This window comes from Plectropomus leopardus, chromosome 11 (genome assembly GCF_026936395.1).
Source record: "Plectropomus leopardus strain MGB_pleo_1.0 chromosome 11, ASM2693639v1, whole genome shotgun sequence".
NCBI lineage: Eukaryota > Metazoa > Chordata > Actinopteri > Perciformes > Serranidae > Plectropomus > Plectropomus leopardus.
In genome coordinates, this window is record NC_142186.1 from 23,391,800 (window position 1) to 23,417,471 (window position 25,672).

Below are 25,672 nucleotides of genomic sequence, written 5' to 3' on the forward strand. Positions count from 1 at the left end.
AGTACATTATTGTATCAAACATTAAACCTACTTGATTCCGGGCAACTGCAGACCAGATTTCAGTGCGGACGTACTGTACCCCAACTGAGTGACGTCAAGTGAGACCGTGACTATAAAGACAGTCCTCACATAAAACTTGGCTGTCTCTGCAGCAGAAAGATGCAAATACTTTTTAAATTGGTGCTACATGACCAGAGAAATCAGAGAAAAAAAGGTGCTTTTGCTCAAGAGGTAGAAAACCTACAAATACTAGAAAGCTTCGTTGGTGGGTGACATAATGTGGACTCGTCCATGTGAAACAATGCCGGGTGGCCAGATCTCGTATTACAGTTAAATGGTAACAGAATCTTGGTTTATATTTGATCGGCACCACTTAGTTTTACAGTTTGATCTCCAGTTTTTCAGCCTCTGTTTTCACTGTGCAGGAGGCAGTGTGGCATCCAATTCTAGTTAACAAAACCTCGCCATTTCAGCAAAAAGAGGCATTTCAATACATTTATGAAAACATTTTAGGCAAGAAAAAGGCAGTGCAGTAATGTAGTCTCCTTGAAATGACATAATTTACATAATTTGTTTCACTGTGGGTGGAGGAGGGATATTTTGGCACTGGTTAGATGGAGGAAAGTCTACCACGGTTCATCCACACATACCTTTACTACCCACATGGTTTTGATACAAAGCTGGTTGAAAATCAGTGAAGTTTTCCTTTGTAACAAACTGCTTTATCTGGTGGTTTTTCCTGGTTAAAATCCCTCGTCTGTTAGTTTTAGAGATAAAGAGACCTCTGTGGATAAATCTGCTCCCGCTAAAACCACCACATGAACACTGAGTGAATTCTAACCAGGAGAAGTTTCAGGTGGTCGCAATCTGTAATCCTCACCGCTAAATCCCTCTAGATTTTAAACATTGCACCTTTGAGTCCTGCACCTACAACTGATTATACTATTGTAAGTGCTGTCTTTTGGTAGTGTCTGTGCTTGACTTTCACCTGCGGCACCTTTGAACATGTATATTTGTTGTTAGTGTATACGGCAGAAATGCTCTGCATGTGTGCCAGCTGTTTAGAAATACTAATGTTTAGCAATGAAAGCCACGCATGGACAGCGTGTGCCCACCCAAAACAGAGTGACAAAATGTATTTCAGAGAAAAATATGCGCTTAGTTTAGACTTCTTGGCAGATATCACAGATGACAGTTCCATAACTGCAGGAGCTGTGACATGAACTCTCACCCACTCACAGAAATACAGAAAAACACAAACACACCCGGGAACACTGAGTCACAGATACCACTAACACCATGTCGCACCTGTTGCAGCCTGTTATTGCCTGTTATTGTCTGTCATTCAAGACACATAGACATTTTTTAGACATTATTGTACATGCTCGGTCATTGTTACACTGTCATGACTTTTTGGGACACTTCACAGAATAGTACCATCACTACTGTTAGCAGTAACATGTACTTTCCCTACAATGACAAATCAATATGTCTGTAAGCTACAAGATAAAAAACTGTAAATAAAGGCATTTGGTGAAACGTAAGTCCATAACCCAGAGTTCAAATGAAAGGTCTTTGGTGTGATTTTTTTGTTTGTTTATATTTCTTAACTATTGTTATACTGGGCATTTTTAGCTATCTTCCCAGTTTTCTCATAACAAAGCAAAATAGATTTAAGACTTTTTAAGACTATTATTACCACTTAAATTAAAATTTAAGACCAATTTTACATTAACCAAAATTTAAGAATAAAAATATGAACTGACATCAATTACTTGTTAGGGAGAATTTTGCCCAAATATTTACTTCAAATTAATTTTTTTTTGTTCTAGATATAGAGTTAGATGATCTTCATCAAATGCTCTAAAAAATGTAACTTTCTAGATTCACAGACATGTAAAATAATGAATATATTATGTTATTAAGGTATTTGTTTGGGTTACCTTGGGAAAAAAGCTTGTTCATTTGTCATGTGATTAGATGTGGTAAATGTACAAGTATTGGTGGTTCCTTCATCCTAATTTGTGTGATGTTAAATTTGATAATTTTTTTTTTTTAAAAGATACCAATTACCAATTATTTTGAGATTCTATAATGCAATGTCAGAAAAAAAAATATAATATTGCCCTCCTAATGATTTAAGACATTTTAATACCAATTAAGGCTTTATTTTTAGATTAATGGATTTAATGCCTTTTGCAAAGATTTTTTTAAGGATTTGTGGAAACCCTGCATAATCCTCTCTGCATTTATCTGCAAAGAGCTTGTCTACTAGTATGTATCTTTTTATATAGAGGGGGGGCCTTAATTGTAGCAAATTCAAGTCAGACTGTGTAAAAAAAAGTCCTATTTAATGTGTTCTATAACTGAAATATAGTTTACAGTTATATATCCTCTCTCTGTGGGAACTGATTAAATGTTAACAATGTTTCAGACCATATGCAGGTGCATCCTATAACCCAAACAGTCTTGTGTGCTCCTAATAGGTTCAGAGCTTTTTACTGCATAGTTAAGTATACAGAAATAGGGCAAAGTCCTTTACTTTTTTGTCACTCCTTCTGCAGTGTAAGTGTAACTTCTGTACAGACATGCAGATAACCAGTTGTTCTTGTTTGTAAAAACCTGCCTCTTGGGCTAGAAAGTAGAGCCCAACTGTTTCCTTCCACACAAAAAAAACTCTAACTCACAGCTCTCATGTGTTTCTCTTATCACACCTAAACAGACAGTTTCAAGATGTTCAATAAGTCTGGCTAAATGTAAGTCAAAGGATATGAGAACGCAGCGGCTGTTCCTTGAAGTGGAACTCACTGTCACAATGCAGTGTTTTTTTATATCTACGCAAATGCAGAGTCTCAGTCTTTGTCATACATGTTGAGACCAGACAGTGTGTTTTCCTTGATAGATAAACTATCTTGTCAGTCTTTTTGAACTTGACCAGATATCTGATACTCTACAAAATGTCGTGTCTATAGGAAGCAGGCTATAAAAATAGAAAACTCTGAGCAGCCCATAGGCAAGAGGAAGCGCCAACAGCAGGGGCTCTGTCGTCTCGTGTTTAGGAGGCTTTGACCCCTCTCCCATACAGAGCACCTTCAAACACACAAGGCCAAACTGAACAACAGGAAACTAGCAACAATGAGCCTCCACACCCCCTTCAAATGGGACATACAGGGCTTCCCTTCAGTTTTATAATGCATTCAATGAAACAGAAAATTATGAATCTGATCCTCAGGTCAGCTGAGAACAGAGCACAACAAATAAGATTAAGTAAAAACACTTCTAATCCAATTATCCAGGCCTAAGTCTATTATAAACAAACCATTCATAAACAGGCAGATATGATTTTTTTAACCGTAGCAAAGACATTGTGTGGCATATTGTTAGGCTCTTGACAAAGCTAAGGAATCCTTTTGAAAGTAATGGTCGTTTGAGGCAGTTTGGATTGTTCTAGTCAAAGTGAGATAGTGGTCCAGACAACAGGAGGGCAACAGGGGGAGTATTTAGTCATAGCACCAGATCCACAATGCCTGTCCTGCATCCTGTTAAGTCTGTTACCTTCTGCCCCTTGGCACAGTGGTGGAGAAGTATTCAGATCCCTTAGTGAAAGTACTAATACTAAATTGTAAAACTACTCAGTTAAAAATCTGTTAAGTAAGTCCTGAAAATTTTACTGCCCCCCCCAAAAAAAACCATAAAATTAAAAAAACTGGTAAAAACTAAAGATTGGGGGAAAAGGAAAAAACACCCCAAAACTCAAACTTATTTTTTAAAAAATCAAAATAATAACAAAATAGAATCAAATACCCTCAAATATCAGAAAAAAACCCTCAAACTTATTATTTTGTTAAATAGAAAAAGGCTTGAATGTTTATCAAAATAGTTGGCAGGTAATTTTATGTCAATTGGCAAATTGATAAATCAACAAACCATTTGTACTTGTATAAGCTGTTAGGTAATTAGATTATATTTTATTAACTCTGCTTATGTTTATTAGGCAAAAATATTAATATGTACACGAACTTAAGTTGTTCAGTAAATGCGGTGAAGTAAAAAGGACAATATCACCCTCTGAACTGAGTAGCAGTATTAAGTCACATGAAAAGAAAATACTCAAGTTACAAGTAGTTCTAATTTGTACTTAAGTACAGTACTTGAGTAAATGTACTGAGTTACATTTCACCACTGCCCATTAGTCACCACGTGTGTCCCTGTTATTATGCCACACAGGCAGAACTGATGACGGCTTCACCAGTGACTGCATCACTTCGATTAATCGATTTATGCTGGGAAGGTTAATCCAGTTACACTCCATCCTTTACCCTAGCCTTCTTGTTTATGTTTGGAGTACCTGTTCATGAGGGTCCTGTCCGTGTCTGCGGCTGAAACTAAGGACACAGATTGTGAAAAAGTGAATATAAGTGGAGCCAAATACAGTGAGGACATTACTACTAAGTTACTGCTAAAACAAACGACACACACAACTACTGTAGCTGTGACCTAGGGATGCTCCTAACTACGGAAATGCCGGCAGAGGAGGCTGACTCGTTTCATGAGCGCGTTTAAAAGTCTCCACATCCTCGTTTTGATGTCACACAACAATCACAGCGGCTGACACAAACCAAGCGGCTTAAATCCAAGTTGTTCATTTCGGCTACCCGAGGCCAGCTAACGGGAATGCTAACGACCGCTAACGGGAGGAGGGAACGGCTCAGGAGGGGACGTTAATGACAGGAAAAACGACGGGGGGGGCTGTGACGACGGTGACACGACACAGACAAACTCACCCACTGGACCCTCTTTGTGTTTGGACGAGCGTCTTCCATTCACACCTTTCTCAAATCTGCTACTCCCACCACTCTTCTTGCTCGACGCCATCTTCGCCCACTCTCTGTTTACGCACCGCCTCTCCCTTCACATCTCCGCTACATACCTGCCTGCGAGCCCCGACGCCCCGCCCACGCCAAAACTGGGAGCCAATGAACGACAGCGCCGCGGCCGAGTAACCAATCACGACGCTCAGAAATCGATTAGTGTCCGCCCCGTTGCCTTTGTTGTACACTTGGTCAAAGAAAAAGTGAGCCATTCATAGCAGATTAGGGATTATGTTTGCAGACAATTCACAAAAGACTTAATCAGATTTTTTTTTCTTTTACACAACTTTATTCTTTAAGCAATGGCAGGAAGCAAATAGATTGTCACACATCATAGAGTCATTAAGTAAAATTCAAGAAATTCATTTTCATAGATTTTTTTTTGTTGGTGAACATAAAATGATGGCAAAACAATCTCACCACATACTCGACTCAGAATATATTCTGGAGCTTTTGAACGCATCACACAGTCTCAGCAGATGGAGCTGCTTGGTTGTCATGAAATTTTAGGTGTTACCATTTTTTTCTAAGCACTTTGACCCTGGCATGGAAAGTTTTGTTTTGTTAACAGGTTTTTATTTCTACATAGAGTAACTACTGTCATTACTAAATTATAATTGGCAGAATAAATTGGTATAAAGACTGCGTTCCACAGAATAGTGGAAGCTCTCTGAGGCCCCTCTTCATAAACTGCTGGATCACCAACACACACAATCATATCATATCTATGAAGAGAAATCAGGGTTTTTCTTTTCCAAAAGGAAAAAAAAGAAAAGAAAAGAAAGTTAAAGAATGAAAGCTAAAAAACTGGCTGTAAAAAAAATCAAAAGGTGCTAGAGAGAGACATAGATCAAGAAAGGAAGGGCGGGGTGCCCACAGAGATTGCTTACGAATAGGGCCCAGAATTTGGTGCGACACCCCTGTTTAAAAGATGCACCAAGTTATGTTTGAAAGGTCAGAACAGCAACTGAGTGCAAGGCTGCAACTACTATTTGGGTACACCGAGAAATCAAGTCCTCTGTTGTTGCTGTTGCTGCTGTTGTTGTTGTTGTTGTTGTTGTTGTTGTTGTGTAATTAGGGTAACTGAAGGGTTGTTTACATTTAGCCATTTTAAGTTATACATATAAAAGACAGATATGATTATTTTTATAGACTCAGTGTCCTTCAATTTAACACACTAAACATTAGGATGTATGTCGCATCAAAACTATCTTGGACTTCTGGCCTCTATTATCCTGGCTAAAGCCGTGACTGAGCGGACCCTGTTGTGAGACTGTTTTGCCAGCTGCTGTTCCCACAGTCAAAAAACAATTCTCAATCTCAACTTAAACAAGCTAAATAATCAATATGTTATCAGATGCTGAAACTGCAACCGCAGGTTATGTACAAAACTGTGTGTGGCAAAGAATGAACCTAATATTCAAATATCACACAGTGAAACATTGGCTCTCAAAATAGACTCAGCACTCTCCCTTTCTTCCTCCCTTTACTCTATTTTTCCACTTTCCCTCAGGGTTTCTCCAGCTGGATCGGCTCCTCTTCTTCCTTTACGTTGCCCACATCCTGGTACGGGCCATGTGTCTGGGCACGCTCGATCTGATCATACGTTGACCAACATTCGTCCAGATTTAGCCCCTGGTATGTGAGATAACGGATATAGAAACCGAGTACACAAAAAAAATCAATAAAACTTATTCATGTTAAATTGATTAGTACAGGATAACATGTTTATTCATATCTTTGTTCCTGTTTTAAGCAATGTGACTTGCACAAGTGTTTCCCAAATGCTGTGTCATGCGTTTGACGCAGAGAGGATCTGACTAATTTACCTGATATATGTTTTCCTCTTCCTTTTTCACTTTCTTCTTCTCCAGTTGGTTTAGTCTCTTTGACTGTCAGGGGAAAACAGAAGTTGGTAAAATTGTGAAAAAGTACACCTTCAGGAAATGCAAGAAACTCAGAAAAATAATATCAATTTAATAAACTCGTGGACAGTCCAAGTAGAGTCTTTAACAGATCGCAATAATTATTGGTGTGTTGACATGAACTATTTATTGAGACATTTTGGAAAGCATCCGTTGCTTCAGCGTTGAGTCAGTGGTGTTTGACAGATCAGTGGAGGGTAAAGTACACACAGTCTTTACACAGTGACCTCCTGACCTTGAAGAGAAAAGTGATAGAGGGCCCGAGAACACACAGTAGCAGTAAGACTCCTTCAGCCGTCAGGATCTTGTTTTTGGTGCTTTCCTTGAGGTTTAGCGTCTTCTCCAAGTGCTCTAAGCATACAAACAAGGTTCAGAGGTCAAACAAAATAAACATACATGTTTTCATTGGTCGATACTAAAGATTACTTGTGATTTTCTCGAGTATTTTTTTTTTTCATGCCACTATTTAATTCTACACCACTACAATTCAGATGGAAAATTGTACTTTATACTTCACTACAAATATCTGGCAACTTTAGTTACTTTATTAATTACTTTATGTATGTACAAAGAATGTACATTTACTCAAGTAATTACTTGAGTAATTTGAGGTATTTTATTTGGGTATTTCTATTTTATGCTACCTTCTACTTATACTCCACTACATCTCAGAGGCACATATACTTTTTACTGCATTACATTTATCCGATGACTTTAGTCACTCGTTACTTGGTTTAGTTATGTTTTGTATCAATAACCTAAATTTGCAAATAGGTTTAATCTGTTATTTTTGACTATACAAAGTAATTTGAATTCACTCCACCCTCACCAGCTTTAACATTAAACTGATGCATCAATAATCATACTCAAATAATATAACAGTGCATATTATTCTGAAATGGGCCATTCTGCTTCATATGTGTTTTAATTTCTGGTATATTTTATGCTAATAGCACTTTTAGAAATATATTGAATGTAGTACTTTTAACAGAGTAATTCTACATTGTTATATTTTTTCCTCAACTAAAAAAATCTGAATACTTCATCCAACACTGCATTCAAAGCACATTAAGAGTTTAGAAAATATGGGTTGTTATAAATTAATACATATCTGTTGTCACAATTAAGTAAAATCCTCACTTGGGGAGCCCTTTAATCTCTTATTTGGGATTTAAAATGATCTGAAGTTAAATTTTGCAATAATTAATAAATCTAGCAACTTCTAGCAACCCATGTCAATTTCAGGTTTAAAATATCAATTTCCAATCAAGTCCCACCCATTTACGCTTTAACCCCCACGCCCTCCCAGTTTTAACTACACCCATTCTATGTACAGGTACTGATATAGATTATTCAGTTGGTTGAACAAACACAGATAAAGATAATGGTGTACTTTCTCATCTGTAATTTTTACAACATGGCATTAGTACTTTTACTTAAAGGATCTTGATACTGTGTACATTATTTTCGTTTTAAGTGTGAATGCACGTCAAAGAAAGTTGAGTGCACATAAACAGTTAGGCTAAACAGACTTACTTGGGGATTTATTGTTTCGCTACATAGCAGTACTATTTAGTATAGAGAACAAAGTCTAACATATAGAACTGATGAATAAACAATTGATAGTTGGGTAATGGCACTCTTGCAAACGAATGCACATAATCCCCGGAGGAGTTTAGCGGTTGTTTTCAATTTCCACATCCGCCATCTGCTTTTAATGAGATTATGATGCGAAATGGCATTTCAGTGTGACAAATCCCTCTATACATTAGCTTGACTGCAACTTGATCTAATCTTGGTGCTATTTAAAGTAAATGACTGGGCAGCAGACTGCAGTGAGACCATCCTGATGATGTAAAGATTAACCAAACTGCAGCATTGAGTGATGCTGCCACTCACACAGCTCTTGGCTAGACTAACGTTAACAGGATTTATGGCTTATGAGGTGTTAGCAGCACTCAGAGCTTGCTTGACTCCATCTCACTCATCACACACATGGACACTCACTGTAGACCTGCAGGTAGGTGCCATGGGAGAGGAGTTTACTGTCATTCAGCCAACACTGGTACATCCCGGTGTCCTCCAGCTGGACTCGCTGGAAGGTTAGGGTGGAACAGGAGAAATTGGCAGAGAGTTTTGAGCTTCCTTTAGTCACAAAGTCCGAAAGCTCCACAGCACGTAGAGCCTGGGTTTTGTTGGAACTGCGTTTTATCCAAGTGATTTCTGACGGTCTGGTGGTTGGTGAAGAGTAGCAGCACCTCAGCTTAACTTGGTTAAGGACCTTCACCCTCTCAAATGGCTTGTCCGGATGTAAAATCACCTCACTCTGAGCAATACCCACTGTATTGAAACAGAAATTATTATTATTATTTAATGCATTTGTTATAAATGTGTTCATCATTTGGTTTGAAACCAACATTTACTAAATTATTTAATTATGATTGCATATATTGTAATAGCATAACCTGCATTTACAATGATATATAAAAGTTGACCAACAAAAATAAATAGAATGAGCTGTAAATGTGTAGCATAACGAACCAAAACTAAGGACAAAAATACAATATGAGAGCACAGCCATCTGCTGTGACGGGAGATGTGGCTCACTGAAGCAGAACTCAAAAGAGCTAAATTTGAAAAAAAGTCATTTAAACATATACTAGCTTTAATTTACAGACATGCTTATTTTCTACAAAACCCAGAGAATTATTGCATCTACATAAATATAAACAGTTGTGTATATACTTGTTTATATACTTAACAATGCGTATTTCTGTTAATATTGCATCTAAAAATGAATTAATCTGACTCACCAACAAAGCTGCAGAGGAGAAAGTTTGTCACTGTGCCCATTGCGATCATGAATGTTTGATCTGGAGATCAAAAAAATGTACCAAAATACTGCAGGGAAAATTGTTTAAACAATACTGATCCCAGTCTTCACTGCTGTGGCCCAAGGCACTGGTGTCTTGTTTTTCTCGGTCAGGATTTACGCTTGAATGCATCTGGACTGTTCAACATTTGCATTAAAGTTATATCTGTATACATTTAGAAAACAGATCACTATGGTTACTCATTAGTTCTTTGGCATAGATACTATATTGCACAGCTGCCACACAAAAAACTTTCTAGGCCCCCGTATGTTTCTTTAGAGGTTCTCTGCTCGTTCCTTGCCCACAAAACTAAGCAGAAGAACCAGGAGAGACTCTTCTTCAGCTTGGTTCAATTTACAGAATAAAAACACAACATTAAAATAGCCCACAAACAGTGTTTTTCCAGAGGATGACACATTAAAGCAGTGTCTCTAAACCTTTGTGCCATGTGAACAGAAATATTCCACGTTTGAAAATATAGTGTATTGCATTTCTCAGTATTTAGTACAGCAATCTAAATCTTCAAAGCCAACATTTCAGAAGAAATTCTTAATAATCATTTGATTTGGGATCCCAGTGGTTTTAAGTAAAAGTGGTATTATCTGGCATCATTTAAGTGCCCCCAGGCTCAAATTTTTAAAAACAATAAAGTGTTATTTGGTATCTAATGGTTCGATATAGCACAATTTGACAAAGGTCCTGTATAGCACATTTAAAGGTCCACTTTGTAGGTTTTAGTGGCATCTAGTGGTCACGCTACAGAACTAGAGGCAAGGTAAGTTTATTTCTATAGCACAAACATCAAAAACATCAGAAGCACCAAGAAAAGGTGCAAAAGAAACATATTATGAAAGGACATTTATGATGTCCTTAAACATCTCCCATCATCATCTGTGAAAAACGTACAGGAGAACTATGGTGGCTGAAAAACACAACAACATAAACAAAAATGTGAATGGCCCAATCAAGAGCCAGTGTCTGGGTTGCCCATTCTGGGCTACGAAACAACACGGAGGACTCCTTGGACGAAGATCCGTCCCATACATATATATAAACAGCTGATTTGAAGGTAACAAAAACACAAGGATTCTTATTTTCAAGTGATTTTACACTGAAGGAAATGTGGTTATGAATGTTATGTTTCATTTCTACCAATTGATGCCTTTAAATCCTGCACACTGGACCTTTAAAAGATGGGTGCCAAATAGCACAAAAACAGGTTCCCCTATGATTACACACCAATTTAAAAATGCCATGTTTGTTTAAACTGCATATGTTCGTTTCTTCATGAAGGATTTTGTATGTGTATGAAATCAACATACTTATCTTTGGACAATCCCTCACTAAACCCTGTATCTATAAAGAGTCAAACCAAACTAAACACGAACTCCAAATCAATAGTTTACAAATTATGCTATCATACGCACTGGCTCGTAGCTATATAAAATGACAAACCAGGAATTTATTTCCCCAATTTATTTAAAAAATGAAGAATTAAAAAACAGAACGTACCACAATTTTCCTTAAGTATACATCATTAAAGAGCCTCTTACACGATAAAAATCAAACCCCAAATACACAGTATAGTTCTTGCATATTCATCGTTTATAGATAGACAAGACGCCTGTATGACAAGGAGCAGTGTCTTTTCTATACAGGGCACTGGCTGGCTGAGTTGGTGGAGGGCTCGAATCCTGCTGCTGTAATGGAGGTGGACACAAAAACAGAATCCTGGGATCATCTCTTGATCGTTTTCAGTCTTTTTGTCATTGTCTCCCACTATCAGAGGTCGCAGTCCTCCGTGAGAGAGCGCAAACAAAACAGTGATTGTGTTTATAGACCTAAGAGCCCTTGATGAAGATCATCGGAACAAGGCACCACTCTATAAATACATTTTCTATACATCTAGGTATTGGTATATAGAAGGCGAGAGGAAAAGCATCTGGAGGAGAGAGAGCGAGAAGCGCCTGTAGCAGTCGGTCAGCCAGCGAGTGAAGGTGTCGCTGTAAGCCGGCGTTTGACCAGCAGTTAAAAATCCCTGGTTGAGATGATCTGTTCAAATGTATCCCATCGGTAAGCTGGATGGCCACAAGACAGAGTTGCGCTTTAACGTGCACACCAAAAGAAAGTCGTGGTTACAATATTTGCATAATTATAAAACTCATTCATGCATAGACAAGTTACAGACAAGTCCTGTCTCTCTCACCGTTATGGCCAAATGCATAGTACATAATGACGAAAAATTGCTTGGAAAAACAAACAAAACAAAAAAAAAACAGTAACAAAACCTCCCCTACCCATTTAGGTAAATCAAATGAAATACACAACATATGATAAAACTGTGCGGTAGGTAGGAAAAGGTGATCATGCCATCACATGTGAGCATCAAGAGGTGTATGGAGCTGATAGGAGGACAAATGTATGCTTTTTCTACAATTGTTTTTAAGCTAACATCTATTTACAATTTCTATGAGGAAGACACGGGGAGAGATGGCAGTAATTTTCAAACACAATGTTATAGAATTTAGCATCTTGTGACTAATGGCACTGACATTTGCATAAGTTTACACTGATGTTCAGTGGGGTCCAAAGGGGGCGTTTGTTGTTGCAACAACAACAGTGAGAATGCATATCAGGAAGTGATGGTGATCACAGTGCTGGCGACTGCAGTTTTCCTTCCTCCAAACCTTAAACATTTCCTTTGTGTCCTCATCAGGCTTCTTAAACTTGTCGCCTTTTTTCTGCAGCTGGAACGGGTCCCATGTGTCCAATAACTCTTTACAGTCACACCACAAGCTGCACTGTAGAAATCTACACAATATCTTTGGGTTTGGTCATGAGGTGAGGGCAGTCTAACATTCATCTTTGCATCAACTTGTACAATTTATTAGAAAATCCAACATTTTTCAACCAGTGCTTTATTCTTCTATGTGCTTTTGAAATCTTTTAAGTTGCCAAATGTTTGGGGAGAGGAAAAGCAGGTTGTGAGCAATCACTCCTGCATCAGTTTTAAGTGACAAGCTACTGCGCAGATGAAGCAAAAGAGAATTACAGCTCGTATGAGGATCTAACGGTGCTTTGTTTTTGTCTTTGGTCCTGTGTGCATGGCCACAGTTATGCCACTTCTCAGAAATTCATTATAATTACAATCAACTGCTGAATAAAATACAAACACAGAGATCAGTTCTGATGCAAATATTGCTACCAGGGAAAAATAGAATCTTCTGCTAATCTACCGTCATATGATACAGTTTATTACCCCAAGTTAAGTCCGTGTTTTGGATCAGGAGGAGGAACTGCAGGATTGATGCTGCCTTTGTGAATACTTCTGTAGCACTGGGCTCTCAGTGTAGGTCGGCGTACATTTCTGTGTGTGTGTTTACATTTTTCAGTACATTGAGCACAAATCCTAACCTTATTTTCTACACATCTTCTCATGACCGTCTGGTTCAAGCTGGCTTCAAATAAACCAAAGCAACCTCTAAACTCACGCCCCATTCCTTTCCGAAATCTTGCTTCTTCTCTCTCTACCTTGATCTTTGTTACACATTCCAGATTTGCCTTCTAACATTTTCTCTAACGCATTCTTTTTCTTTGGCCCAGTGCTCAACAGTTTCAGTCAGTTGAGGCAGCTCACTGACCAAAAAGAACTCAGAGGAATAAATAAAAGTGGTAAATACAAACTCCATTATTAACAGCATGATTACCTATAGTGCCACTATTTATACATGTTTCTATGTGACCTAATGACAGCAAGAACCCTCAAAATAAGCACATCCTTATTAAAAACTTTGTAACACACATACACACACTTTCTCGCATGCAATCTTTTCATTAATGAGTGCTGCCTACATGAAGCTCAACTGTTCAAAAACTGAATAGAGAGTAAATAGATTTCGCAAAAACAGTGTGGGTTCAACTTGGTTTGATCACAAAAAAAGTGCATCTCTGTGATACTTTGGCATAGTCAAGAAATAACACTATATATCAGCAGTAGTATTTCAATACATCTCCAAACGCTACATTGGCCCCTTAAAGGCTTCCACCATTGTAAAAGCTAACCTGGTGGGCAAACATAGGAATTTCTTCGTTACTGCACATCTGCTATTGGTAATAATGATAATTATTTTCAAGCTCGCATGTCTCTGGTGTGAGTATGTGTGTTACAGCAAATAACTACATTTTGATAGGCAGCATCTCTCTCACAGCAAAAATATTGCTTCTTTTTTTGGCACCTCTCTGCAAAATCAACCTCCTACTCAGAAGTAGGACGTCTCCTTTTTTTTTTCTTTGTATACCTCTCTATCAAGCATGCACGCAAACAGACACACATACATATGCACACACCTCCAACGTTCTGTCACTGAACCACTGCACTGTGCATACAGCCCCCTAATGCAGCAAAAGGGTCCAGGCATGACTTGTGAGGTTTTAGGAATTTCCAGGGAAGCCTCTGAAAAGTCACTCTTGCACTCCAAACCAGCACCAGTAAAAATCTGGAAAACAGGAGAAAGGACGAAGGGAAAGTCTGAATGTGAGATGACAACATGTAAAGTTAATGAGCTTAATTATGAACAACGGTGTAATTTATGCTGGGGTGGAGGGTTGGTACAATTCAGCGTATATCTGTATGAATTTAGTATGTTTGTATATGTGTTAATGTTTATATAAATGAAAAACTCTTGAATTTAAAGCTGCAACTATGCCAATAAAAACTAAATTCAGCAAGCGATTTTTTAGAAATTTTTACCTGCATACCAGGCTAAATACAGGTTGTCCTATCTTATTCATGAGGGTTTTTTGGGTCGTATGTAGCCTGACAGGAAGACACCTGCAGACCCCTCTTAGAGCTGAAAAACATCCTTCCATTGTGCATGTTTCTTGGCTTCAAAATGTATTCAATATCTTTTATTTACAGTTGCTATAACAGATGCATGATCACTGAGTCTTTATCAAGTAAACTATAATGATTTTAAGTTGGTTCATTGCATAATTAATCCAAAAATGTATATTACATTATAGGGATTATTACATTATTATATATGTTTTACATTTTAGATCTAATACATTTTATCCATTTTTTGTTTATTTAATCATTTTACCTTTTAGTTTGAGTGGTCAGATTTTATTTAATGCATTTTTTTACTTGACAAAAGAGTGTAAAGGCATTTTATACGTCTATTCTGAAAAGTGCTTTGGGAGTAAAGTTAATTAGCAAAATATTCTCATTATTATGGAAAGCTTGTTAACCAATTTTATTTTTATTCTGGTTTGATGGAGGAAAAAAAGACACAATCACATTTTGTCATTAAAAAATATATTGTCATACCCATGATGATGAATGGTGAGACTTAATCTGATTCTTCTGCTTATATTATACTGGAGCATCACTTAAATTACAATAATAATACTTCAGTTACATATTTAGCTCAGTTTTCTCACCTAGTGGCCAGCAGGTGGCGTGATGATGTCTTACTGAAAGTTACCCCCCTCCAGTGAGAACTTGGAAAGGGCCTCCTGCAGCTTGTGGTGCTCCTCTTCTACTGTCTGCAACACACAAAATCAATATCACCTAAGGAACTGAGGACAGACATTTGTACCCCCCCCCCCAACCCCTTTCGCACACGCACGCACAAAGAGACACACACACACACACACACACACACACACACACACACACACACACACACACACACACACACACTTCAACCTCCTCCTCTTAACATCCTCTCTTCGTCTCCCTCGCTGCTTCTCTGACACATCCCATTGCAAGCGCTGGACATAATAGCCATTTTCAGAGAAGTCCAATTTCACAAGGCAATTTTCAGCCAAGCAATAACAGCAGTGGTTAAATGGTTTTCTATTCTCTAGTTTCTCTTTTGTGCCATTTTGGCCCCATTTGTCCAAAGTATACCACAGCTCGCTCCTTACTTAAGTTATCCTCTGTGAAATCCTTGATGCCCAACTGTGTGTCTCTTTCCAGTCGGCTCCCATCTTTTGTTATGTCTCTCATCTTTATCTGCCCCTGTCATACTACCTGCTCCCCGCTTTTCTCTCTGTTCTCTCCCTTTCTGTTCACCTCCCCTCACCTGTAGTCTCTTTAGTTGTTCCTCCAGACTGTGGAGCCTCCTGCACACTTCCTCCATCCTCTCCTGGGACAGCACCAGGGGCGCACTGATGCTCCTCTCCTCCTCTCCTTTCGTCCCTGCACCTTCTTTTTCACAGGGGTTATCGTTCTCCTCCTCCGCTGCCCGGTCTTTCGCCTGGCTCTCTTCTGTGGATGGAAAGACTCAGTTTAGATGTGTTATGAGTCAGCTTTGCTTTGAAATGCAGTAAATTTTGGTCAGTACAACTAAATTCAATCTGGTCATGTGGTTAGGTCTGAGAAGAAAATGGTACATTTCCAAAATATGTGAAAAAGGAATGTGAAAATTCAAAGAGTAAAGAAATTAAAACATCTGCACAGTTACAAAGACAATAAACAACATTTGGACTTCTATCAAGGCTAAAAAGCTTTACAACCAAACTTTAACCTGATGTTTAAAGGACAACCTTTTGAAAAATACACTTATAAGCGTCATTGCAGATAATTAAATAAGAAGATCTTTACAACGCTTACATTTCTCCGTATAAATATAAATATGAAGCTACAGCTGGGAGATTCTTAGCTTAGCATCATGACTGGAAACAGCCAGTCTGGCTCTATCCAAAGTGCCCACTAGCATCTCGATAGGTAACATATTAAATCTTGCTGGTTTTATTCGTACAAAAAACAAAGAGGAAAAATGACAGTTTGTGGTTGTGAGCACTGCCTGGTAACATTAACTTTACAGTGATGTTTCAGGGAGTCACTGCTCTTGTCCATGAGTGATAATGAGACACTGGGCACAGACATGCAAAAGGCAAAAGTCTCTTTGGGTTATTTTGCCCATTTTTTGCAGTTATTTTTGTCTCTTTACAGCTCTGTTGCATCTCTTTGTGGTATATTTATGTCTCTTTGTGGTCATTTTGAGTTTCTTAGTGGTTGGTGCGAGTTATTTTGAGTGACATTTTGCAAGTGAACGCCAGCCCATTAATGAATAATGTCAAAGTGTTCCTTTAAAAAAACACAAACGCCTACCCGTCGCCTGACAGCTATCCGTGTCTTGACTGGGCCTTTCTGATTGGTCCTCTCCATTTTCTTCATCAGGCTGTGAGTCCACTGACAGACTGATGCTGCCCACCAACAGCCTTTTCAGCGACATGACTAACACAGGAGACACATTTCATTATAAGGACAGGCAAGCTGTTATGAAAGAAATGAAAGGCAAGAAAAATAGAGAAATCATCTATAGAAGCACAAGGAACCCCCTCAGTCACCTTCATCCAAAGCACTGTTGGCCACCTTCTCCTGATCGCTGTTGGAGTGGCCTATCAAGTCGAAACCTTTGTCTGACAGGAAATCAATCAGCCTGTGCCTGGGGTCTGAAGACTTGTCATCTGTCAAGCTGTCCTTATCTCGATCTACAGACAGACACAAGACTTAACTTTAGCTCAAGCTTTCCACAAATGTGTAACAATAACAAATGTGTGCTTGTTATTAAGTTCTCTGTTGATCAAGTGCTGCGGTCTCACCACTGCTGCTTTTCAAACCCCCATTCTCAGTCGGGCTCAAAGGGGCAGACAGCCTGATGGAGAGAAAATGACAAAAGAAATGAGATATCTCGAGATGGGTGAACTTCGGCAGCTGATGAACACGTCCCGCTCTTTCAACAGATGAGTAAAGCACACACACACACGTACACACAAAAACACGGATTGACACATACGGGGAAGGACTGAAGGGAGCTCCTCCACTTAGAGGAGGCAGCGCCAACCTCATGGGTGCTCCACTCTTCTTCAGATCATCCACTGCTGTCTTTATCACATCAGTCCAGCTGTAAACACACAGATCAGTTAAAAATGCGTCCTATGATTGGCCCTCTGAAACAAAAATGGTCAGTCTGTGTATTTCTTACATTTTCCGCTCTCCGATAGACTGAGCCACCAGTTCATAGATCTGAGCACCGCTGTCCCAGGTAAATATCACATAGAAGGCCTTCCGATCTGACAGAACAGGAAAAAACAGCAATTGGAAAGTTGAATTGTATTGATCTCACAATGTAAGTGAGCTTATCTGTCTGTGAAACTACTGTACTGTCGTGTGCGGCTAACCTGTGGCCACCTCACGTAAGAAGACTGAGTCCAGCTTGATGATGGGACTCAGCATCTGCTTGCCTTCCTGCACGGCGATGGTACTCTTGCTCTGGCATTTGAGAACCATCTTATCGTCCTGCCTCTGAAGAAGCACCAGCAGGTCCCCGAGCAACACACACTGCACCTCTGAGAGACGGGGAGGGGAAAGATTAGGATGGTGAAGGACAAGGATGAAGAGAAGGAAGAACACAAGAAAGAGAGGTTCTCTTCTATTCGTTTCCCTTTCACTTTCTAATAGGTAATTTTTTATGCGTATATCTTTACTGTTCTCTATCTCTATCTCTATAGATAATCTGGACTGAAACCCATTTGTTTTTGTGTGAATTTTGTTTTTATTTACTTCAGAAATGTTTTTGCATATTTCCTGTGAGATGGTTCATTGTAGACAAGCAAAGTTTTCACCAATGATTGAAAGCTGTGTGCAAATGCTGCTCAACAAATACGATACCAAATCGGCCAGATGGGGCGCTATAATCAAGGCCCAAAAATTCAATTTTTAAAAAGGCCACACTCCTAACATGGTAAATCGAACTGACTTGAAATCCGGCACACAAGTACAGCTCAGTGTACAAAAAAGCACTGAGAATGACTAAGGGCTGCTGAACTAGATCTTCCAGCATTTTGACCTTTTTGACAAATTTTGAATTCTCCTTCTAAACCTAAGTCAAGCTGTCCACAAATGTGTAACAATAATAAAAATCCTTAATCTAAGTCTGTATTTCTATCAGATTTTCTGCGGATCAATGCTGGATCAAGTTTATTAAAAGTTGTCAAGAGCTTGTTGAAATCGCACTGTATTTTGAAGATAATGACCAATGAACTTTAAGGGGGCATGGCTCAGCACATTAATAGACCTAACTCTGGAAGCGTTGGTCCAATCATCACAAAAAGTGCAGAAAATGTCGACAACACCTGAAACATACCATGAAATTTTCATTTAAATCTACCACTAGGGGGCACCACAAAAATAAGTGTGGAAAAACATCACTAAACTTATTTATTTATTTATCAATTTTAAATCAAACTATTGAAGCATGTCTCCAAAATGCTTCTGCGACTGATCAACTGGGATGAACAGTGCTGCCAAAGAAGAGCGTGGCCCAGATTTGAAAATTAATGCGCATTTGTATCCGTTGATCCAGGCTGCACACACTTGCCCATGCAGGAATAAATAAGTTGAAGTGAATTGAAATGAGGTTTGCTTATTGAACGGAACTTAGTTAAAAAAAGGAAGTCAAGGGGACAATGAGATCTCACTTAAACAAAAAAGAAGAAGCACCTTCACTGCAGCTGGGTTTCCTTATATAGCAAACATTAATCTACAAAATGTAAAAAAGGGGAAATGACAACAGAAAAAAAAGGTACTAATGTTCTCAATATCTCAAAATAAACCATAGTGGTTTTTTGGGTTGTGTGTTTTTTTGCCTTTTGGAACAATATAACTGACCATGTAAGTACATTTTATAAATTAAATGTCATACATATTACCCTAAAAATTGTTTAATTTCAGAGAACTGTTCAAAAATAGTTCAGGTATTTTTTTAATGTGCGAAATATTAGTTTTTGTCTCTGCAGCAAACGATCCAAGGCAGCTTGCATGCATTTGATGTACACAAGCATATATTTACCAATGGCCTTCTCCTTTGTGACTCTCCAGGTCACAGGGCCTTCATAAAGCATCTTCTTATGTGTCAGGTCGATGTTCTAGAAAAGACGGAGAGAGAATAATGAGATCATTTCATGCAACAAAAATGTCAAGAAACTAAATTCTGTAAAGTTCAACAGTGTAAGCAAACAAACTTTGTTGAAAAAAACTTACCTTATATTCAGTATAAAGCTCATTACTGGGTTTGAGCCCTGATGTGTCCAGTCTTCGCTGGTAGTCCTTCAGAGTCTGGGAGCAGAGAGAAAGGTTAGCTGGTCAGAGGACACAGAAGTAGAAGCAGTCTAACAAGCAGAGACCTTCAGAGTTCTCAAAATGAATTCACCAGACTCCAATAGGTGCTCAATCACTACTTAACAGTGTTTTGAGTGATGGATTGTGATTCTCACCAATAGGTTCTCCATCACTTTGACCTCCTCATTGACATGGTTGAGGATCTTTCTGCAGCACTCTGCGCTCTGCTGGATCCTCTCCTTCTCTGTCGGGTCCTCTGTGGAGAGACAGAAAAACACAGAGGTGAGGAAAACACAGCTTTCACAGCAGAGCCCAAACAAAAGCCATAAATCACAAGCGTACACCAAAAATGTGGGGCAGTAATCGATTGTTTAAATGTTTTGCTGGTGTGCTGAAGTTTGTCCACATTTATCCTGGTTTCTGATATAGATCGGCATATATTGTTTAAAACATGAGTATAGCAATTATCTGCTTTCTGGTCTGGAAATGTGTCACATTTTCAAAAATGCATGGATCATCAAATGGCTGTCATAAAAAATATAAACCCATACGTCAGCTGTCAACATAAAACCAGACATGGAGTCATTCGTAAATAAGTCTCTTTCATTTTAATAATTTTTATTCCATCTTTCTTTTTTAACACACTTAAGTGATATGATAATTATTCAAGTTTTGTACTGTTAACATCTGAACAAACACCCAAACTGATTTCGGTACCTAGATTTTGGAATCGGTACACAAGGGTGCCTTTTTTTCTGTTTGAAAATGAACCTTGTGGCTTCCTGGAGCTTCACACCAGACTTTTGGGTGCTTGGCAGCACTTCTGCCTTTTATCTAAACGCAGTGTTATTACCCAGATGTGCTGTCAAGTACCAAAGTTGGCACTGATGTATTTAACATCAATCGGTACTTGGTAGTATCAACGTACTTCTGTCCATACCCTTAAAAGAACCGAGTATGGTACCCAACCCTAAAGATTATACACCATGAGACAATATAATATTTTTAGTTGATATCTATTTTATATAAGTGTATGTGTTAGAACACTATATTTTTGCATCTATGTAATACAGTTGCTTGATTGGTCAGGTATTTAATTCGCTGAAACAACAGATATTCCTGTCAATTTACCAATATTTCTTTCCCAAAAAAGTATTATATTACAATATGCAGTATACTGATATCAGGACATAAAATTAAATACAACATGATGTCCACTTCACATTTTATTTAGCAAAATAAAGTCACCTGCCATCAGTTAACAGCATAAAGGTCTCATTAAAATATTAACAGTTATGCCAGGAGCATACTGACTTCCAAAAAAAACATGAGCCAGACAGACACACACACACACACACACACACCTGTGTTCTTGGCAATATTTTCCAGCAGCAGAGGGTATTTGGTCAGTCTCTGCATCTCTATGGGAATTATGTCCTTGAGCTGCAGCCTGCGGCACTGGGGCCGACTCTCTGCCTCCTGGGATTAAACACACACATACAGAGTCAGAGTGAGAACACATGTATTGGAGCACTTAAATGACCTTGCATGTCCATGCATCTGTGTGTGTGTATGGTGTGTGTTTATACCTGTATGAAGGAGTTGAAGCGTGGCTCTTTCTTCTGCCTGCTCTTGATCTGGTCCAAGGCCCACGACTGATGACTGCAGAACCGAGCTGTCAATTTCTGGAACCACTCGCCCTCTGTGCCTTCAAACTGGAAAACACACAAACACAGAGATGATGCTGTGCTGTAGAAGCCAGAAGTAAAAAAAAAAAAGAAAAAAAGGTGAATAAAGAGATGGACAGATGGAAGAAGAGCTGGAAAAGGTACAGAGCAAAGACAACTCATTTAACGGTCTACATGTTACAGCCAATATTTTACTTTTATAGACAAATAGCTTTCAGCATTTGTTAAACCGACAAAATCAGATTTTGGCACGACTACTGCCAAGTTATGTTAAATTAAATTGTCAGCACAAATCCGTTTTCCTAACAGCAACACACATACTGAGAGAACAGAGAGCTGGGATAATATAAAGAGAAAGATTATGACTCACTCTGTTGAGCACTGTGGTGCTGATAGATTTGACTATGAAGTTGTCATCCAAACGCAGTTTCTTCAAGTTCTCATAGAAGTTATCTGCATTCAGAGCCAGAGGGAAACAAATGAATCATTTATTTTTAAAATACACTGAGCAACTGTCCGTCATACAACAAATCACCAACGATTTTTTTTTTTGGTGAGTGGTGGGATTATTTTTGATTTCTGAGTTATTCTTGAATGCGTTATATCCTTTTCAAGTAGAGACTTTGTGCAGGAAGTTATCTTTATAATTGGCCACAAATACACACAACAAGCAGCTTCACAACCAGAGCATAAATTGAGATTCACATCATTCATGTGTCTGACTGTGGGAAGACACAAACACAAGTCAGAAAAGGCCTCTGGCACTCACAGTGCATCTCAATGATCTCATCCAGGTTGGGGAAGATGGCGGACAGCTCAGGGGAAGTCAGGAGCTCCTCTCTCTCCAGGGGCTTTGAGAAAACCATCTGAAGGACACTGAGCATCCGCACATGGGCATGCTCCGTTGCAAATAATTCTGAGAGGAGAGAGGGAGTAAACACGGATTTAGAAACACTAAAAAGACTCAAGTTTCCTTCCCACTTCATCGTTCTCCTCCTCACCATTGATGACCTCCTGCCTCTTGGTTTCCTTCTTGCTGAGACTGGACAGGGCTTCAGGGGGAGCCAGCTCCCTCCAGTTGGGCGGGTCCTGCTCAAACTCCAGGAGGCGCGGCTCTATCTCCTCCAGCTGTGGGGAGGGGCTGGTGGGGGAGTGGCCGGGCCCTTCGGGAAATCCGACTGGTCCATCGAAACTGGGGAACAAAGAAAGTGGGAGAGGGATGAATTCAGGAAGGCTCACTTGTGTACAACGTAATTCAAGTACGACCCAGGTGGCTATCCAGTGACGGTACACACACACACGTGGCACCAGTGGAGGTTGTTGGCTGAGGGACAAGAGTAGCTGTGTGCAGCTGGTGGCATTTCTAATAAATGCACTCCAGGGATGTCTTAACATTGCATAATGTAAATGTTAATGGCTTATGGAGTATTCAGTAGATAAGCTAACTGTCAATGTCCTGTTGCTGTTCCTGTAGCTTAAATACAGTATTTAAGCAGAGCCTAGCATATATATTATATATCGCACTACTTTTGTGAACCTAGACGTTGGTAAAACTATTTCAAGCACCAGAACAAATGGTTCACAAACGTAAAAGTATGTTTCATTAAAGGTGGAAGTAACAAAAATTAACTTATAAAAATGGAGGAAATGAAAATGAATTTAAATTAAAAACAGAGGTTTAAAAATGGCTTTGAAATATAAAATAGAGTGATAAATTATCAATTGATTTGATTAATTTATTTAGATTAAAACAGTCATGATATGAAAAAAGAGCCATGCTTCATCATTTTCCCCGCTAACTGAGCAGCCGCTGCTGCCGCCTCACTAACTAGCTCAATTAGTCTAGGATGTATTTTAGATCACTTATTTGCACAGTTTCAGTAAATGATAGAAGCCGGTCAATGTGATATTGAAAAACATCATTAGTAGTTGAAAAATTATCTACGGAGATTTGTAGGATAAATTCTCTCACTTTCCTCCCTTTATTTCCTGCTGCCAAGCCAAGATAAAAGCTCACGAGCACGCCTGGCCTGCAAGTTAGACAAGCAGGCATTGTTTTTGATTTGACATTTTGACAGAGGTAAATGAAATTGCTTGCTGTAACAATAAAAGTAAGATCGGGTATTGTAAATGATGAATGGTATATAATACCACAGCCCCGTTTATTATCGGCGCAACACTGTTTTAAATGAAATGTCCATCAAGTTTATCAAATCAATTTTGTCACTCTATTTTTCATTTTTCAATTTATATACATTTTAGTACATTTCTTCTATCATTTTTGTGACTCAAGTCCTTGAGGCCGCTTTCCTGAAATTATAAATGGCCTTTTTGTGAAGCATGTAAGACGAGAGAAAATGAAACATGGTTTCCATCATTTCATTACTGTTTTAATCAAATCATCTTTAAATAATGAAATCATTTGATAATTTATCACCCTATTTTTGCATTTTTGCTACATTTTCATCATCTCCATTTTTTCAGCTTTAGGACCAAATGATCTCTTTGCACAGTTTTTAAGGACAAACTGCTTCATTATACAGAGAGCTGAAATACTCTAAAAATTTAGATAGAAAACACATGGGTATCATTTTATATGCAAGCACCTTTAAAAATTAATAAATTTAACCAGATATATAAAATCCAGAAAATGCCGTTAGACCTGAGAGGATATTATAGTTTTGGTAAATAGTACAGTTTCTATACAGTGACAAATTAAAGGTGATGATTTAGGTTGAATAAAACTGAAGATTTTCAATTCAGACTTAGGGAAGAGCCATAGCAGTTTTCTGTTGCACAGTAACCATTACATGACGGACATGGTATTGCATCAATTAATTAACTTTAACATCACAATTTTAAACATTTTTCCCTCTTTTTCTAGCCTTCTTGTTAAACACCATTGGGTTTTATCTGCACGTAACAGCTCTCCCCTCAACCTCTAGATGTTTCCCTCTGATTCCTGACAAAATGCAACTGACTGCGTTGTGAATTTATAGGCAATTAACAGCCAACAAGCTAACCCTTAATTAGGGGTTAATCAATGATCGATTATCATTCCTCTACAGAGCAACATGTCTGAGCTTTTACTGAAAATAGGAGAGCTGTTTAACTGTTTATCACTCCTGTCAGTTGGAGCACAGGTCAGCAAACCCGTCTGAAGGTGAACAAGTCAGTAAACCTGTCAGCCAGATCGATTTAGTTTGTGTTTACAGGAGACAATGGACACTTACATTTAAAAAAAAGTCCCTTTCACAAAGATCAATTTAAATATTCTATCAAAGTGATCTACCCTATAGTTCTGAATGAGCCAGGTTGGTTTGATGCATCAATTTTCTCATTATTACTTTCTGATTATTTCACTCATCCTGTTTTGTCTGCCAGCCTGTCTGTCCCTGCAGTGCTCCTCTCCAGTCAGAGAGGCATTAAGACGGGGGTTTGTCCATCTTACGGATGGAGGTGCTGAGGGGTGAGCGGGGCAGGTGTCGTTGTCGTGGCAGAAGGCGGCTGGAGGTCCACATCACTACGGGAGCGAGACTGTTTTGCCCGGGAAGAGCCACGGCGGCGAGATGAGTGCCGGTCCACGCGCGCACTCTCGCTACGCATCACTTTCCTACTGTAGGGAGGGAAGGATGAGGGAGGGATGAGGGACAGAATAGAGGGAAGGAGGGGTTGAGATAGGGAAATAATGTGGGAGCAAATGCAAGAGAGGACAGATGGGTAAGAAAACAGGAAAAGAGGCCACAGAGATGACGAGGAGAAAACAAGAATAAAAGTGTGTAAGGAGGAAACAAAGAGATCCAACAGAGAAGAAGGAGGAGATACCAAAAGGAAAACATTTTTGAAGGAAGGGACAGCAGAGGAGAAAGTCATATGCAGCCAGTGTGCACAGACATTTGTGTTAATGATGAGGGAGAGTTGTTCAAAAAGGAAAAAGAATCACATCAACAAAAGATAGAGAGAGATGAGAAATGAGTGAATATGCATGACACATTGTATGCCATGCATATACTGGTTAGACTAGAGAACAGATGCTTTATATACTGTAGACATGACAGCAGTTGAATGTCTAATGTCTGTCTAATGAGTTACTGGGACTACAAGAAAAAGTACAAGAGTATGTTGAAACCTGAATCAACATCACTTTTCTTGTGCTGCTTTTGGATGCCTTTCACACATATTT

General features: G+C 38.8%; 3 protein-coding genes across 15 annotated transcripts in view; all 3 read right to left on the reverse strand.

The window, feature by feature from the left end:
* The window catches only part of lipeb (lipase, hormone-sensitive b), a 34,671-nt gene extending 29,729 nt beyond the window's left edge, over positions 1-4,942 (reverse strand). For 2 of the 5 annotated variants that reach the window (XM_042489155.2, XM_088084308.1), the window contains exon 1: positions 4,785-4,942. In XM_042489155.2, the coding sequence (XP_042345089.2) occupies positions 4,785-4,875 (91 nt within the window). In that variant the 5' untranslated portion in view covers positions 4,876-4,942. Of the gene's footprint in view, positions 1-4,348; positions 4,386-4,784 lie in introns of all 5 variants that reach the window. The other 3 variants (XM_088084310.1, XM_088084307.1, XM_088084309.1) reach the window with 3 other exon arrangements.
* A 195-nt stretch (positions 4,943-5,137) lies between these two features.
* cd79a (CD79a molecule, immunoglobulin-associated alpha) lies at positions 5,138-9,769 on the reverse strand. The gene is made up of 5 exons (XM_042489130.2): positions 9,610-9,769; positions 8,804-9,136; positions 7,032-7,147; positions 6,701-6,763; positions 5,138-6,506 (listed from the first exon to the last, which is right to left on the reverse strand). Exons 1-5 carry the CDS (start codon positions 9,656-9,658, stop codon positions 6,381-6,383), a joined length of 687 nt encoding a protein of 228 aa, XP_042345064.2. The 5' UTR covers positions 9,659-9,769; the 3' UTR covers positions 5,138-6,380.
* A 1,361-nt stretch (positions 9,770-11,130) lies between these two features.
* The window catches only part of arhgef1 (Rho guanine nucleotide exchange factor 1), a 55,282-nt gene continuing 40,740 nt past the window's right edge, over positions 11,131-25,672 (reverse strand). For 7 of the 9 annotated variants that reach the window (XM_088084317.1, XM_088084318.1, XM_088084316.1 and 4 more), the window contains 18 exons: positions 24,941-25,105; positions 22,491-22,681; positions 22,259-22,405; positions 21,860-21,942; positions 21,391-21,516; positions 21,166-21,280; positions 19,957-20,057; positions 19,724-19,798; positions 19,533-19,608; positions 17,863-18,030; positions 17,667-17,754; positions 17,478-17,585; positions 17,284-17,336; positions 17,029-17,172; positions 16,790-16,915; positions 15,759-15,943; positions 15,112-15,216; positions 11,131-14,165 (listed from right to left, as the gene is read on the reverse strand). In XM_088084317.1, the coding sequence (XP_087940443.1) occupies positions 15,142-15,216; positions 15,759-15,943; positions 16,790-16,915; positions 17,029-17,172; positions 17,284-17,336; positions 17,478-17,585; positions 17,667-17,754; positions 17,863-18,030; positions 19,533-19,608; positions 19,724-19,798; positions 19,957-20,057; positions 21,166-21,280; positions 21,391-21,516; positions 21,860-21,942; positions 22,259-22,405; positions 22,491-22,681; positions 24,941-25,105 (2,026 nt within the window). In that variant the 3' untranslated portion in view covers positions 11,131-14,165; positions 15,112-15,141. The remainder of the gene's footprint in view (positions 14,166-15,111; positions 15,217-15,758; positions 15,944-16,789; positions 16,916-17,028; positions 17,173-17,283; positions 17,337-17,477; positions 17,586-17,666; positions 17,755-17,862; positions 18,031-19,532; positions 19,609-19,723; positions 19,799-19,956; positions 20,058-21,165; positions 21,281-21,390; positions 21,517-21,859; positions 21,943-22,258; positions 22,406-22,490; positions 22,682-24,940; positions 25,106-25,672) is intronic. The other 2 variants (XM_088084314.1, XM_088084319.1) reach the window with 2 other exon arrangements.